This window comes from Epinephelus fuscoguttatus, linkage group LG12 (genome assembly GCF_011397635.1).
Source record: "Epinephelus fuscoguttatus linkage group LG12, E.fuscoguttatus.final_Chr_v1".
NCBI classification, from domain to species: Eukaryota; Metazoa; Chordata; class Actinopteri; order Perciformes; family Serranidae; genus Epinephelus; species Epinephelus fuscoguttatus.
Genome location: NC_064763.1, coordinates 41,045,177 through 41,059,963, shown reverse-complemented (window position 1 = coordinate 41,059,963; position 14,787 = coordinate 41,045,177). Strand labels below are relative to the sequence as shown.

At 39.1% G+C, this 14,787-nt stretch overlaps 1 protein-coding gene across 1 annotated transcript; it reads left to right on the top strand.

Moving 5' to 3' along the window:
* Positions 1-1,232: 1,232 nt before the first annotated feature.
* Positions 1,233-11,745, top strand: rnf167 (ring finger protein 167). Its single transcript, XM_049591821.1, has 11 exons — positions 1,233-1,329; positions 1,509-1,656; positions 4,352-4,482; positions 4,560-4,640; positions 4,744-4,881; positions 4,962-5,049; positions 5,140-5,230; positions 5,361-5,466; positions 6,098-6,191; positions 6,420-6,500; positions 7,671-11,745. The coding sequence occupies exons 3-11, from the start codon at positions 4,378-4,380 to the stop codon at positions 8,096-8,098; spliced, it is 1,212 nt and encodes a 403-aa protein (XP_049447778.1). The 5' UTR covers positions 1,233-1,329; positions 1,509-1,656; positions 4,352-4,377; the 3' UTR covers positions 8,099-11,745.
* The last annotated feature ends 3,042 nt before the right edge of the window (positions 11,746-14,787 follow it).

Genomic DNA, 14,787 nt, shown 5'->3' with positions numbered 1-14,787 from the left:
TCAACCGATTGAAAGATATTGAATCTGATGTAGTATTAAATGTACAATATTCCCTCTGAGATACGGTAGAGGTCAAAATAATTTCATAATCAACATAATAACACTTGAAAGTTCCCTTGAGTGGGTTTTACCTGTTAGCTTCTGGTTTCATGTGTAAAGGCGCCCTCTGGTGGACATCATTAGGAACTACAAGCAGAGCAGCCGATACAAATACACACATTAAAACATGTTTACAGTTTTTCTCCATTAATTTTACCATTTTAATTTAAATGTGTTATTTAATATACCAACTCACCCCTTTTCTTTTAACCTATTGTATATTTTGAAATTTTTAACCCCTTTATAACAATCTGTTTTTATTTTTTTAATTACTGTTTAATTCAATTCCCCATTGCAAGGAGTAAAAGTCTAGTGAGGGAGCTCTTAATCCCTTTATTCCATTACACCAGTCACTTTGAAAGATATAGTTTTTCTATTTTTATATTTTTTTAAAGGTTATCTAATTAATGTAATACCTGTTTTTCTGTAGCTCACTAAAAACCTTTATCTTAATCTTTTTTCACATTTTGTGTTTTTTAAATCCTTAGTCCCTTCAGTTTATTCATGTCACATAAACACAGTCAAGTTAAAATATATTATAAACACGTGTTATTTTGTTAATTAAGTTAATTTAATTTATGCCTTTATTTTTTAATACTAAATCCCTTTATCTTAATATATATTATTAGATTCTTTTTGTGTATTATAAATTATTTTTAGGATTTCTATCAGGGGCCCAATCTCTTGCACCTGACATACCCACAGGAAATATGCTTGTGTGACCTGTGTATGCTGATCTGCAGATTGGGGCCTGAATGATTGGAATCTGTTCATCTGAATGCAGTGAAACCGGTCTGTCTCTGTCTGCGTCTGTTTCCACGACATGGAACCTGAAGTCTTTGGCATGTGAAATCTTTTTGCATATTTCATGTTATGGCTCTATTATGACTATTATTATTACAGACTTTTTATAGTTACTTTAATCACTTCATGTGGGCTCCATTAGATTTTCATTTGCTATTTCAGACTCATCACAGCCACAGGTGGTCGACCATGAGCCACAGAAAACCAGCCTGTGCCTGGTTCTCTGTGAGAAGAGCATGAACCCTGCAGGGCACTCAGTTCACTGCTGTTTGTCCATGTGGCCGCAGGTGGCGCTGTGGGCTCAGCATGCTGGTGAGTCAACCTGCCGTCACAACACAAAGAAGACACAGGGAGCAAGAAGCAATAACAAACAAACCTAGCAGCAGGAAGCTAACGCAACTCTGGGAAACCGAGCACAAAGGCAAAGTGTGTTCCTCACGGCGCACAAACACATTGTTATCACAGTTTATATGCTTCTATATTCCTATCGCATAATGAATATCGTATGTGTCACGTAACTGGTATCTAACACATCTGCTAACACTAGCCAAACGTCAGCTAACGTTAATCCTCCCCGTCTTTGTCGTTTTCTTGTGGAATTACAGGATTGTCGAGAAAGTAGCTAGACGTCGTAAAGAAAAACAAACTCAATCGTTGTAACACGACGACATGTGAGAAACTCAACTGAGACGCCTGGAATAACTTGACGTTGGATTACAACCGTCACGGTACCGATACTAGCAGGATACTAAGGTATGTAACGTTAGCTAACTACACACAATAACACCAACGTTACCCCAATGACTTCTGATGCTTTTTTTTTTTTTTTTTTACATTTGTTTTCGTTGTTGAGTGAAACACAGCGGATTTAATAACTAAGCCGAATGTTAATGGCGGTCCAACGGGTCTGACTGTTTTAACCTCACTAATTATAGGCTAGCTAATCGTCTGGAAGGAGTGACAGCAGCATCTATTATTGTTGTTTCACAGGACGTGATGAGAAAACATTAGCTAAACACACAACCAACCAACAGGTTTAGGATTGAGACGAATGCAGCACAACAACAGAGGGTTCATTCTCCATTAACTTTCTGTGTGCAGCTAAAATAACTGAAGGTGTTGACTTTGATACACAGACAGTAGCTTTCAGTGGGGGTTTATGGTGGTACAATCAGGAGGCAGCACTTTGGGTTAATTGCTATGTAGTGCCATAAAACAGCCCACATACAGTACAGAAAAGGCCCAAGGACACGTGAACATGTCCATAATTGCATTGCACTTACTTTTACCTTATCCTAATGCAATCTGCCTCCCAAACCTAGTCAAACACAAATAAGTTAGTTACCAGCATTCAACAGAGCAGCCAGTGTTAACCTGAGCCAGGGCTTTCTGTTTATAGCAACATAAGGGCCTCCAAATGTAAATTGTGTTTTGATCATGCTTTGCAATATTCAAAGTCAAGTTTCCAAAGCACTGTCATCATACTTTTTGAGCGTTCATCAATGTGGACAGTCTTTAGGTCTGGTCCAACCCAACCATCGATTCCCCTAAGACCTCTTTATTTTTTTTATTTTTTTATTATTTTTTTTTACTTTATTTTTTTCAGGATTTTAAGTACAGTGGAAAAAAGCAACAACAAAAAATAGAGAACAGAACATGAGGTCTTGGCAAATATAAGCACATCAGAAACAGGTACAGGTTATTATAGAGAAATTTCACAGTTTAGTCCCACAACAAATAAAATAATAAAAAATTAAAAGAAAAAATCCCTAATCAGTGTTGTTTTCCTGCAGGTAACAATCCCATTTTCTCCAATAGTTTCCCCCCTTATCTTTCTGTAGAAAGATAAAGTCATCTTTTCCATGGAGCGTATAGAACTGACTACATTTATAAAAACATCCATAGAGGGAGGAGTTGTCTGAAGCCAACATTTGGTGACAGCCTTTTTATATGCGACAAGGAAAATCTTCAAGAGATAAGTATCTCCCTTAGATAGGCCTTTGGGAGTAACACCTAGATACAAAACTGCAAAAGACTCAACACTGTTAAGACCCAGGACCTTGGATAGTAATCGTCCTGTCTTTTCCCAAAAAGGTCTGATCCGTGGACACAACCAAAATACATGGGCATGGTCCGCTTGCGTTGATCCGCACTCCCTCCAACAGGGGAGCTGTGTCCCAGTCCACTTGGATTTCTGCTTTGGTGTTATAAAAAAGCGTATCAAACTCTTCAATCCAAAATCTCTCCATGTCAATGAATTAGTAGTTGAGCATTGAGTTTCCCACGCATGTGTCCACTCCTCCACAGTTATTTCCATCCCTAGCTCCTTTTCCCAGCGCTGTCGCACATAGTCTGTAGAATTTTTGTTCATAGAAGTAATAACTTTATAAAATTTGCCTGTAACCCCTCTAATATTTTCATACTTATATGCATCAATAAAAATCTGAATACCCTAAGACCTCTTGACAAGGCAGGAGAGTATTGCTGAACTACTGAACTGAGTTGTAGTTTATTAAGAGTATAAATTACCAACAGTTATTTTGCCTGGATTTGTAAACAGAATTCCCAGTGCAGTTGTAGCATTAAAACCCGACAATAATGTGGGAACTTAATTTAATTAAATTTCTGTGCTTGTCAATCCACATCAAGGCAGTTGGCAGTTGAAATGTGAATTTCACATATCCTTCTTATTACACACAACACACACATGCAATCATGTAGAGGGATAGCGCAGGGTCAGCCAAAATACGGCACCCCTGGAGCAGTTTGGGACTGGGGAGCTAAAGATTTAAAGGGGTAATATTAATGTATTGTTAACAACACAAATGACATTCACAAAGAATCCTGCCAGGAAAGAAAACTGAATATAACAAACTAATAATGAGGTAATTCTCTAAATACTTCATTTTAAGAGTAAGCCATAAGATGTTAGCGCCAAGAAAAACAAATAGATTGACTTTTCAACAAGACAGTACAGGCACTTAATTGATATTTTAGAACAAGTGCCAATAACTACATGAAGGGGATCTCTTGCAGAGATTATTGATAAAAAATTCTCAGAACACAGTGCTGACTGCGGTTAAAGGTCAATACAATGCACTTTGTGTTTTATGCAAAATACGCCCATTTATTTGTAAAATCATGGTCTTGAGAGGACATTCGTATTCTCACAGTGTAACAGAATCACAGTCGCGTACTTGGCTTAGTTTGCTCTGCCACTCCATGACAATACATGTTAATGCATGCTGGAGAGCCAGTTTGCACTTCCTTGTTTGCATAACCATGTGCATATTTACAAGGTTTTACCACCTGAATTGTGTGTTTGCATTAGTATGTTAATGAAAGGCTGTAATCAAGCTGCTAGATGAGCTTCAATCTGAGTTATTTGCTGCTGGTTGTGACTGATTACTCTCGATTATGATGCGTTACTGTCGTATCTTTTTCCCAGTTTAGTTCAACTGTAAGCGACCAAGGATGTCTCACCTTGGTGTGTGGTGCACGGGAGCTCGATTGAGTGTCCTTGTAGTGGTTCTTTGCAGCGTTCTGGTTCCCTCCCCCACACATGCCTATATCTATGCTGTAAGTACTCTGTTAGATTTAGCCACAAATATGATTCCTCAAATTCTCCTGTTCTTATGTATATGTTGTTTTTGCAGCACTATAGCAATATGACCTCGATGTTGTTTGAGGACCTGCCTGCCTTGTTTGGTGCCCCTCTTCCTAAAGATGGACTAATGGTGAGAACAGAGTATTGGAGAAAGGGTGGATGCAGAAAAACATAGGTCACAGTCCTTTATAATGACGTTTTTGTTTTTTGGTTTTTTTGTCTTTGTCCGAAAGGGAGTTTTGGCGGTGTCCCGTCCGCTTAATGGCTGTACACCAATAGCCCCTCCTCTTCCACTGCCCTCATCTTATGATGCCAACACCACCAAATTCATCGTCCTCATCAGACGCTACGACTGCAATTTTGATATAAAGGCCAGTAATGTTTAAGCGACAGTGAAAACGTTGTAGTGTCTGTGAAGCAAACTGGTCTAATGTGAGAAACTGATTTTCAGGTCTTGCACGCACAGCAAGCTGGATACAGTGCTGCAATCATTCACAACATGTACTCAGACACTCTGCTCAATATGAACTACAGCAACGGTAATTCTCTTTTATTGAATGTCCAGAATTTCAAACTTTACATATTCACACTATCTTACTAAAATGGCTAAAAATGTCTTTATGTTACAGAAACGATTGCAGAAGAAATTGAGATCCCTTCTGTATTCACCAGCTACTATGCTTCCCAAATTCTCAAGAATTTCATAATTCCAGAACAAGGGTAAGTACACCCATTATTAAACAGGAATCTATACCAAACCAAACTGTAACAGTGAGCATTACATGTGCACAGACCCAATACATACTGATCTTTTCAGTGCTAGTGCTTACGGTAATGTTGGTATCTGCAGGGCCTACGTGATCCTAAAGCCGGAGTTTGCTTTTCCACTCTCATATTACCTTATCCCCTTCACTGGAGTAGTTGGCATGATCATTCTTGTGATGGGTGTCGTCTTGGTAAGTATGCATATAATGTGATGCCTCCCTGGGTGTTTATTCAGTATGTAGCACAGTCTTTTGGGTTACAGTTTTCAAGTCTACTATTGTTCGAATGAAAGAGAAATAGTGCAATCATACAATGTATTTCCTCTGTCATCCTGGTTCCAAAGATAGACTGTTTGGACCATGGATAGCAAAGACGAGTAGTTGGTGAATAGTGACCTAAAACTCGAGGCAGCTAATTTCCCTCTTGAGATCCTTTTTTTTTTTTTTGTAAAGATATTTTTTGGGCATTTTTAAGCCTTTAATTGATAGGACAGACAAGTGTGAAAGGGGGAGAGAGAGAGGGAGTGACATGCAGCAAAGGGCCACAGGCTGGATTCGAACCTGGGCCGCTGCGGCAACAGCCTTGTAAATGGGGCGCCTGCTCTACCACCAAGCCACCAACGCCCCGAGATGCTATATTTATTCAGTAGACACATCTTTTTAGTAAGCATAAGGCCCTGGAAAACTATTTTACAAATCAGCTGCGTACTTTTCGTGAGCTGTGGGGTCCTACATGAACACAAAAAAAGAAACCCATCCATGAATGTTGAGTGTCAGTGTTGCTCTCCCGCCAACAGTAACATTGTCTTTTCGTATTGTTCAGATCATACGATGTGTACAGTACAGGAAAAGGCTGAGGAAAAATCGCTTGTCCAAGGAACAACTGAAGCGGATTCCAACCCACAGGTTCACCAAAGGTAACAAGATTTCAACATTGTCAGTGTTATTGGTTGTTTTTAGAAAAATATTAAGAATCAACTGCAGTGATCAAATTTTCCTTGGATGTGAATATGAAATCTATTAAGTTTCATCTGTGGAGCTTTTTAATTGTAGAACAAATTCTTATAATAAAATGTTACTCAAGAAGTGAAATAATGTTTAATTTAAATTTGATTTAAATTGATAAATTTTCTCCTCTTCTTCAGGGGACGACTATGATGTGTGTGCAATATGTCTGGATGAGTATGAAGAAGGAGACAAGCTGCGAGTTTTACCTTGTTCTCATGGTAAATATTTTTTAAGGTCTTATTATGTTGTTTTGAAGTTTTTATGTTACTGTGCAAAATATTTCTACTGATTCACAGAAATGTGCACAACTACCACACTTGCAGCAACAAACTTTTGTACCAATTGCACACAATGTATGTAAATATACCCTTTTATCCAAGTCAACATTTGTACCCCTACCTATGTATCTTCAAAAGTACAGTATTGTACTGCCAATGATCAGCATGAAGGAACATCATCCATTTTCCTCCGCACTTGAAATTGCCAGTACCTTCTGCACTGCAGCCCTTATCGACTTAAAGTATGATATATGGACATGACCTCAATCATTTGCTGACCTCGATATTGCCCGTGGTATTTACGTGTGTTCATTTACATAAGAATGTCACCAACATTTTAGCCAACATGATGCCAGAATAAACAGCAGAGTTTTCTCGACCATTGCTTGGGTGCAGCAATTTAGTCTGGGTTTTTTTTTTGTCTCCATCCCTGCCTACCTGAGCATGTTCAAAGAAAAATAAAACAACACTTCAAAGACGACACAGTGTAGCTTACTTGTAGCCTGCAGCTGCACTTTAGGGGTGAAAGAGGCACAGTCCTGATATTTGTTAGCTTGCCAACCCCTGGCAACGAACCAGGAAGTTTGCCGTTAGTAGTTTTACCCTCCAATAACTTCATCCTTCACTCCATAAATCCACCAGCAAACCGCCTAGCTTTCATGCTGGCGGGAGTTCTTCTTCTTCCTTTGGCAGACTAGAACACTTTTAGGCATATATGCTGCCCCGTCAGGACTTGAAGAATTAAATCCCCAGTACGTACAGGACTGGAGAAAAATGAGAATCTTTATGTTTTCAGAATTTTAGCATTGACTTGGTACCAGTTCAGTTGTCGTGACATCCCTATTAACAGGTGTTCATTACTTAATGCTAATATGATATTTTTTTATATTTACATATATGCCAACTCCGATGTCTGGTTATTTTTAAGAATTAAAACGTCATTGCTCTTTGATAGGGTGTAATTGTATCATCATGCAAGTTTGTTATAATTATATCAGTGACATAACATAGACTTAAATCACAATTGCTGGGCCAATATATATTGTCCAACAAAAGTAGCACTCATGAGAGGCCTACTTGTTGCTAACTGTCACTCTCTCTGCTTGTCAGCCTACCACTGCAAGTGTGTGGACCCGTGGCTCACACAGACCAAGAAGACCTGCCCTGTGTGCAAACAACGCGTCACTCGCAACAACCAAGAGCACTCAGAGTCTGATTCTGAGGAGGAAACTGGAGGACGTGGAGAAGAAGAGGGAACGGAGGGTGAAGCAGACTCGGAGCGCACTCCCCTGCTGCGACCCTCCAACCCGGGGTCCCCCTCAGGGAGCCCAAGGGCCTACTCAGCTACCACCACCACCACCACTACTGCCCAGTGCCTCGCCTCCCCTCCACACTGCGACTCACCCATCCTGGGTTATGAAGGCTACCACTCCCCCCTGGAGGACACGGACTCAGAAAGCGATGACGCAGGAGAGGACAGGCACCACACTGATGACGACACTGCTCAGCTTATTGGTAGGGACAGAGTGGAGGTCTGATGGCTGGAACATAGCTGTGATGAGATCACTTAGTTTTACCTAAGAGCAGTCTTTGTGTCATCAGTCTTGCCATCAAACTGTATTTTGAAATAGTTCTCAGATTTGTTGAAAGCTAGACATTTATGATAACAGAATCTTTTACCCAGTAACCAGAGGAGGTCTACTTGTTAGTGTCAAAGCACATGCAGCACAAAAATCCAACATCGAGCACCAACCACCTCTTTACACTCCGGTACTCCTTTATTTGTCTGTAGACCTCCTTTTTTAATGCATGTTGTATTTCTTAACTTGACCACGCCATGTGACCTAACCACTAGTGCTGCACAAAAAGAAAGGGCCACTTGAATCTAATGTGCTGTATAAGTAAGAGTGCGACTCAGCTAGATGAAGCCTGTGTTGCTAAACAGTACAGATTCTCTGCTCACACTTAATTGGATCCTCTAGGTTTCCTGTGTAAGGTTTCAGTGAGGTTAGTGCAGTGTGAAGACGCTTTGTCGTCTTAATCATAATCGTTTTATATCTGACGGCCCTTTTTACCAGCCTCACATCGTTTCCTAACAAGGGTTTGCACAGGGAGGGGAAATGTCTTTATTTGATCTTTTAATCCCCTTGGCTCTCCTTTTGCGTTTTAAAAATACATATATTTCAGTTCATTGAATTTTTTAGATTTTTTTCCATATCCACACTAAATTACGCTATTATAAAATATTGCAAAGATGTTATACGTTTCTGCTGTTTTGACATTGTCATTGATAATACTGTGTGGTCAGTTTAAGGAAAATATTTTTAGCTTTATCCAGTTTGTCACGTTGAACAAACTCAGGTTTTTAGCAACAATATTAAAGGTCAGTGGTTATTTTAAATGTTTAACACAGTGAGAACTAACAGGGTTTGGTCTTACGAGTTGTTTTAGCTTTTTTTTTCCTTTGAATTAGTGAAAAATAGATTCATGAATATTTAAAGGTTTACTATTCAGGATTGCCGGTTACTGTCTGTAAATGGGCTCGCCACAGAAAGTGAAAACCAACCCCGGATTCACTCGCGTATGGCGTTTGGCCTCGCTATATTTCTGTTTTGTGGCGCTGTGGCGTGGTTGCCTGCTACTTATGGTCTAGCACCTGGGGCCAGATGCATAAAACTCTGTGTAGATTCACAACTGAAACTGGAAGGCTGAAACTTCCATACACAATTTTTTTTGTCAGCTTTATAAAGCCATGCATACGACTGATTTTGTTTTATAGACCTCGATCATTGCAGTGCCGGGTGCACGTGCACAAGCTTTGTTTCCAAAACCACAGTTTGTCATAAATGGGTGTAGAAAAGACCTGACATTAATTTGCATATGATACTTGTGCCCCTCCTTATCTGCCAATGAGAAGTATAGTAAAGAAAGTGCATTGTCACTGACTGTGTTGCATCAGCGAGGGTGCCAGCATAGCCGTCGTTACACACAGCATCCATACCACTAATTCATCACATTTCTGCACACCATCATCGCAGTAAAATCTCAATCATTATTATTGTTAAACTTCATAAGGATTCATTCTTAGCACTCATTTTGAAACTGACTGACTTTACAAAGTGCTTCACAGGACAACGATAAACATTTATTAACAGGAAGATGAATGTAAATAAAAATAATGAGATTTATCACTGAAGTTATTTTTAATTAGCTTTATAAATGCACCTTTTCATTGATATTTTGCAGAGTGCTGTGTAGCCTTAAAAAATGCAGTCAGTGACATGAGCAAACAACCTCAAAACAGTATTATCCATCTCTCAACTTATAAATAATCTTCTTCTTATCACATCACCTGCAGCTATCTGAGCTAAAACCACGTGTACTGATGGTCTAAAGAATGTGTGAGGTGCACATTCTCACTGTGCATCCTTCCTTTATAAATACATATACAAAGACGCACACATCGTATATGCATCTGGCCCCTGGTCGGATACACGCCCAAAAACGTCCTGAACACAGGAAATAAAAAAAATTCAGGCAGGGGGCAGAATCTGTACCGAAAAATACACAGCCACACACTTCCAGCAGGTCAGGTGATGACTGAGACAGATTACTACTGTATGAGTCTATACATTGTTTTCTAGGACAATCCTGCATAGTTTACCTTCAGTGGATCTTTTTCCATTTTTATACATGACAGAATGATAACATGTTGAAGTGGGGACCCTGGGGGTGTTTTTAGGATAGAAAAGAGCATTGCCTTACATTGGCCTTGATGTACATGTGTATGTTAAATGTTTGGAAATAGAAGGGACAGCATTCACACTCCTTTGTTTTCCTCTTGTCTAGTTGTATATGAATACCGCTGGTTTGAAAGCTTTGATCTCATCCCCTCGTCTGTAAATGTAGTCATGTTAGTTTTTATAGTGACGAACAAGAAATAGACAGCCTGTGTCTCCACGTGTTTATAGTAATGACACAGATAGCCATCTTACACATGCTTGATTTGCACCTAAACATTTTGGACAGGCTCGGCGGCTGTCAAACAAGATATGGATTGTTTCTCGACTTTATATAATGACCTCCACGCTGTTGAGTTATTTGAAGAGCAGCACAAATAGAAACTTAAAAAAGTTGTTTCAGCCAAACTGTTTCACTGCTCCAACTGTTTTTATCTTGATCTAAGATCGTAAATTCATAACTGGAATTTTTGTTTCTAGATTTTTTCTTTTGTTAGTTTTTAATGTATAATAAATAACCTGACAGGGTGTGGATATTTTTAAGCACTGTACAAATCTAACCACACTCTCTATTCGCCTAGATGGGATTATACAAATGTGATCAGTGTTTCCTCTTGTGTTAATTTTCAGTCAAAAAAAAATATGAAATCAGAATTGTAATTCAGGCTTACTGTCATCTGTGATAAAAAATAGTGCTGAAAATGGTCTTTGAACTGTTTAATCATTTAAAATAACATGACTTGATCTTTACCACATTAGATAGGGGACCAAATGTAACCCCCCCAACACCACAACTGTAAATGATAACAGAGGAAACACTGTACACGATGCATATATATGTTATGTGTCTGAGGATTTGTCAGTACGTTGCATTCAGTGTGAAAGAGGCGAATCAGTAGGACTCTGAAATCATAACATTCCATCTTTTTATCCTACTGATGATTGATTAATAGACTCAACACTATCAACGTTTGATCGGGACTTGTTGGCAATAGTCTGTATTGTAAAATAGAACTGCTTTTTTTCCTATTTGCAGTATGCTTCAAATGACTTTGTACTGTACTTTTCTTTTTTTCCCTCTATATGTCTCAATTTTAGAGACTGTCGACTGAAACAAATGGACAAATGTAATCCCCCAAATTTTTATTTTTTCTTCTTCTTTTAGAATGTGCCTAGTTTAATCACACTTAAATAATAAATGTACAGTGTCAAGTATGATTTCCATGTATAAAGCAGGTTTGAGAATCGTTAGGATTTCTGAACACAGTCTGTGGAAAGCTGCATTTATTGTGTGATTTGTGGAAGATTAAATGATATTGAAACGGGACTTTGGAGCCACTTTTTTTGTTGAAATCAGAAAAGAGGAATACAGGAACACTTTCCTTACAGTGGCCTGTTGTCAAATGTGATAATGTGTGTTTATAATAAAGCCATTATAGAGCAAATTGTTACCAAATGGGTATGTCACTAGCATGTGTTCTGCTGTTTTTAATTATTTGTGTAGATATAAAGCTGAGATCAATGTAACTATTATATATGGTGTCATGATTATAGACGGAATACTCTCCACTGAGAAAAATTAAGACATAATGTGTTATACCTCTGCGCTAAGGATAGCTGTGGCTAAAGCCATTTTGTTGTCTGTCCCATTTTCGTGAATGTGATATCTCAGGAATGACTTATGGCAGGCATGTCCCAAGTCTGGCCCGCAGACCAATTTTAAACGGCCCTCAGCTTGACTTTCAGAATATACCATATGTGGCCCTTGGTTGGTTAATCGAGCAAGATCACTTCACATTTTTACCCTTCACCTCGCAATGATAGGACTATCATACGGTTTGTAGACAGGCATCACGTAGTAATAGTTCATTAAAAGATAAAAATGGTTGCATTTGTCTCACTTTTTTTTTTTTAAACTCATTTGATGCGAGAATCAGTTGGCCCCCCAGGTATTTCACAATGTTTTATCTGGCCTCCATTCAAAAAAGTTTGGACACCCCTGCCTTACGGGAATTTTTACAAACTTGTCCCAAATGTCCAGTTGGACTCAAGAATAAACTTAAAAGGTCAAAGTCACTGAAACCTTGCATACTTCTCATTTTTGTTAATGGATATCTCAACAACACCTTGAGGGAATTCTTTTCAAATTTGATGCAGATGTCCACTACAATGAACAGATAAGAATTTGGTGGTCAGAGGTCATTGTGACCTTGCATCTTACTCGTGAACGCAATATCTCAAGAAGTCCTTGAGGGACCTTTGTAATATTTGGCACAAACGTCCACTTGGACTCAAGAATAAACTCATTATGGGGCGTCGGTGGCTTAGTGGATAGAGCAGGCGCCCTATGTACAAGGCTGTTGCTGCAGGGGCCCGGGTTTGACTCCAGCCTCTGGCCCTTTCCTGCATGTCACTCCCCCTCTCTCTCCTCCTTTCACACTTGTCTGTCCTGTCAATTAAAGGCTAAAATGCCAAAAATATCTCAAAAAAAAAAAAGGAATAAACTCATTATAATTTGGTGGTCAAAGTTTAAGGTCACTGTGACCTCACGAAACATGTTTGTGGCCATAACACTAATTATGACAAAATTAAACATAAATGTCTAATGGGATATAATGATGAAGTGTTGACATTTCATATCCGAAATGTCCACTGTGACATCATAATGTTCTGCAAAAACACTTTCCTGGCGAATCACTAAATGTCATATCTCAGGAACAGAAGGGGAGATACTGAACTGGTGACACTATCTATCTATCTATCTATCTATCTATCTATCTATCTATCAGTCAATCAACATTTATTTCTATAGCCCTTTACAAAACCCAAAGGTACCCAAAGTGCTTAACACCAGTGTCAAATAACAATGAACGCGATACATAGTGCAACAGTGCTGCAGGATATTAAAAGCCTTTCAACATAGATAAATTAAGTTAAATTAAATTAAATTAAATTAAATTAAATGAAGCCACTATAAAAAGGTAGGTCTTCAGCTTAGATTTAAAAAGGCCGAGATCAGTAGTGGTGTGAATGTCAGGGGGGAGCTTGTTCCACAATCTTGGCTCAGCAGCAGCAGCAGCAGCGGCAGCGAAAGAACAGTCACCTCACTGTTTGTATCTCGACCTTGGGACTTCTAACAGAAGCTGACCAGACGAGCGCAGGGCCCTGCCACTATCACAGATAGTTAAAATCTCTGACAAGTAGAGAGGAGCCAGGCTGTTAATGGCATTAAAAACAAACAACACAAGTTTAAAATCTCTCCTAAAACGAACTGGAAGCCATTAAAGACATTAATCTTGGGTGTCCACCTTGAATCTGTGCTGACTGTGTTGATCGTCTGAAGATGTGTGTGAAGCTTTCATGTTCTCACAGACATGGATGTAAAATTTAACTGCACCTTCACTGGTACACAGAGGCAAATTAGTCATAAGTTGCAGAAGGTCTCACAATAAGTATTGAAAGCACTTAGCTTTTGTAAAAGTGTGGCTCACCTTAGAACTGGTTCTGGTAATTAATTCCAGGTCTTTCATCCTATTGGCATGTAACTAATTAGCGCAGTGTGGACATCCTGCTGCATTTAGAGTCTTTCAGGTTCTTTTATGCTCATCAATGAACACTCCACTGGAAAGACTCCATAGCATGTGTATCCTATAGTTGATTTATTCAGTTCTTTTAATCCTCCCTAACAAGCCCCATGTCTTTTCTTTGTCATTGTTTCATCTGGTTTTAATCAGGTCACCTGTTGTTTTGAAGAAGGGATCATTCATACTTGAGCTGAATGAACCTTTCAAAAGGCAGGTCTGTGCTTAGCGTAGCCATTCGCTGGATTATGGCATGTGTGAAACTATAGATTGGCTTGTGTGTTTCTTTTTTTGCTTCTCATTTGTTCCATGCAAGCCGAGAAATAAGAATAGATGGATTGTAATAGCTGGGACGTGACATCACATGGATGAATCTGAAGCAATGAAACCTGTAAAAGGGTTATTCTTTGCACAGAACCTCAAGATTGCTTTTAGTGTGCCGTGTTTTAAAGCATCAGGAATATTTTAGCTTCCTCTGGGTACTGGGCAGTGCAGCTCTGAGAAGATGCCTGGATCACTGCCGTCGTACTCATCTGTGCTGAGATTGTCTTTCTTGGTATTCTTGACTGTGTCTTCATTTGTGCTGCTGGATTCCAGAGAAGCTCCTCAACACCATGATGACGTAAGTTACACATGTATAGTTGATTTTGAATTTGCCACTTGACTTTTATTGCTGAAAATGTAATCATGATAATTTATTAAAGGTACCATAACAATTTAATAAGACTGGATCAAAACAAGAGGCTCTAACATCTGTTTATATGATCATAGGGTTTTTTGGATACTTCTTACCAACGACACCATATTCCCAGTCCTTTGGAAGCCACAGATGGACGCAGAGGAGACTTTCCATTTGGATCCCAGGATGGCCGTACATTCTCACAAGTGGAATCTGCATTTATTATG

Coding starts and splice junctions, on each gene's coding strand:
- rnf167 (XM_049591821.1), top strand. CDS start 4,378: ATGTCTCACCTTGGTGTGTGGTGCACGGGAGCTCGATTGAGTGTCCTT. Junction 4,882..4,961: donor ACTGCAATTTTGATATAAAG/GCCAGTAATGTT, acceptor ACTGATTTTCAG/GTCTTGCACGCACAGCAAGC. Junction 6,501..7,670: donor AGTTTTACCTTGTTCTCATG/GTAAATATTTTT, acceptor TCTGCTTGTCAG/CCTACCACTGCAAGTGTGTG.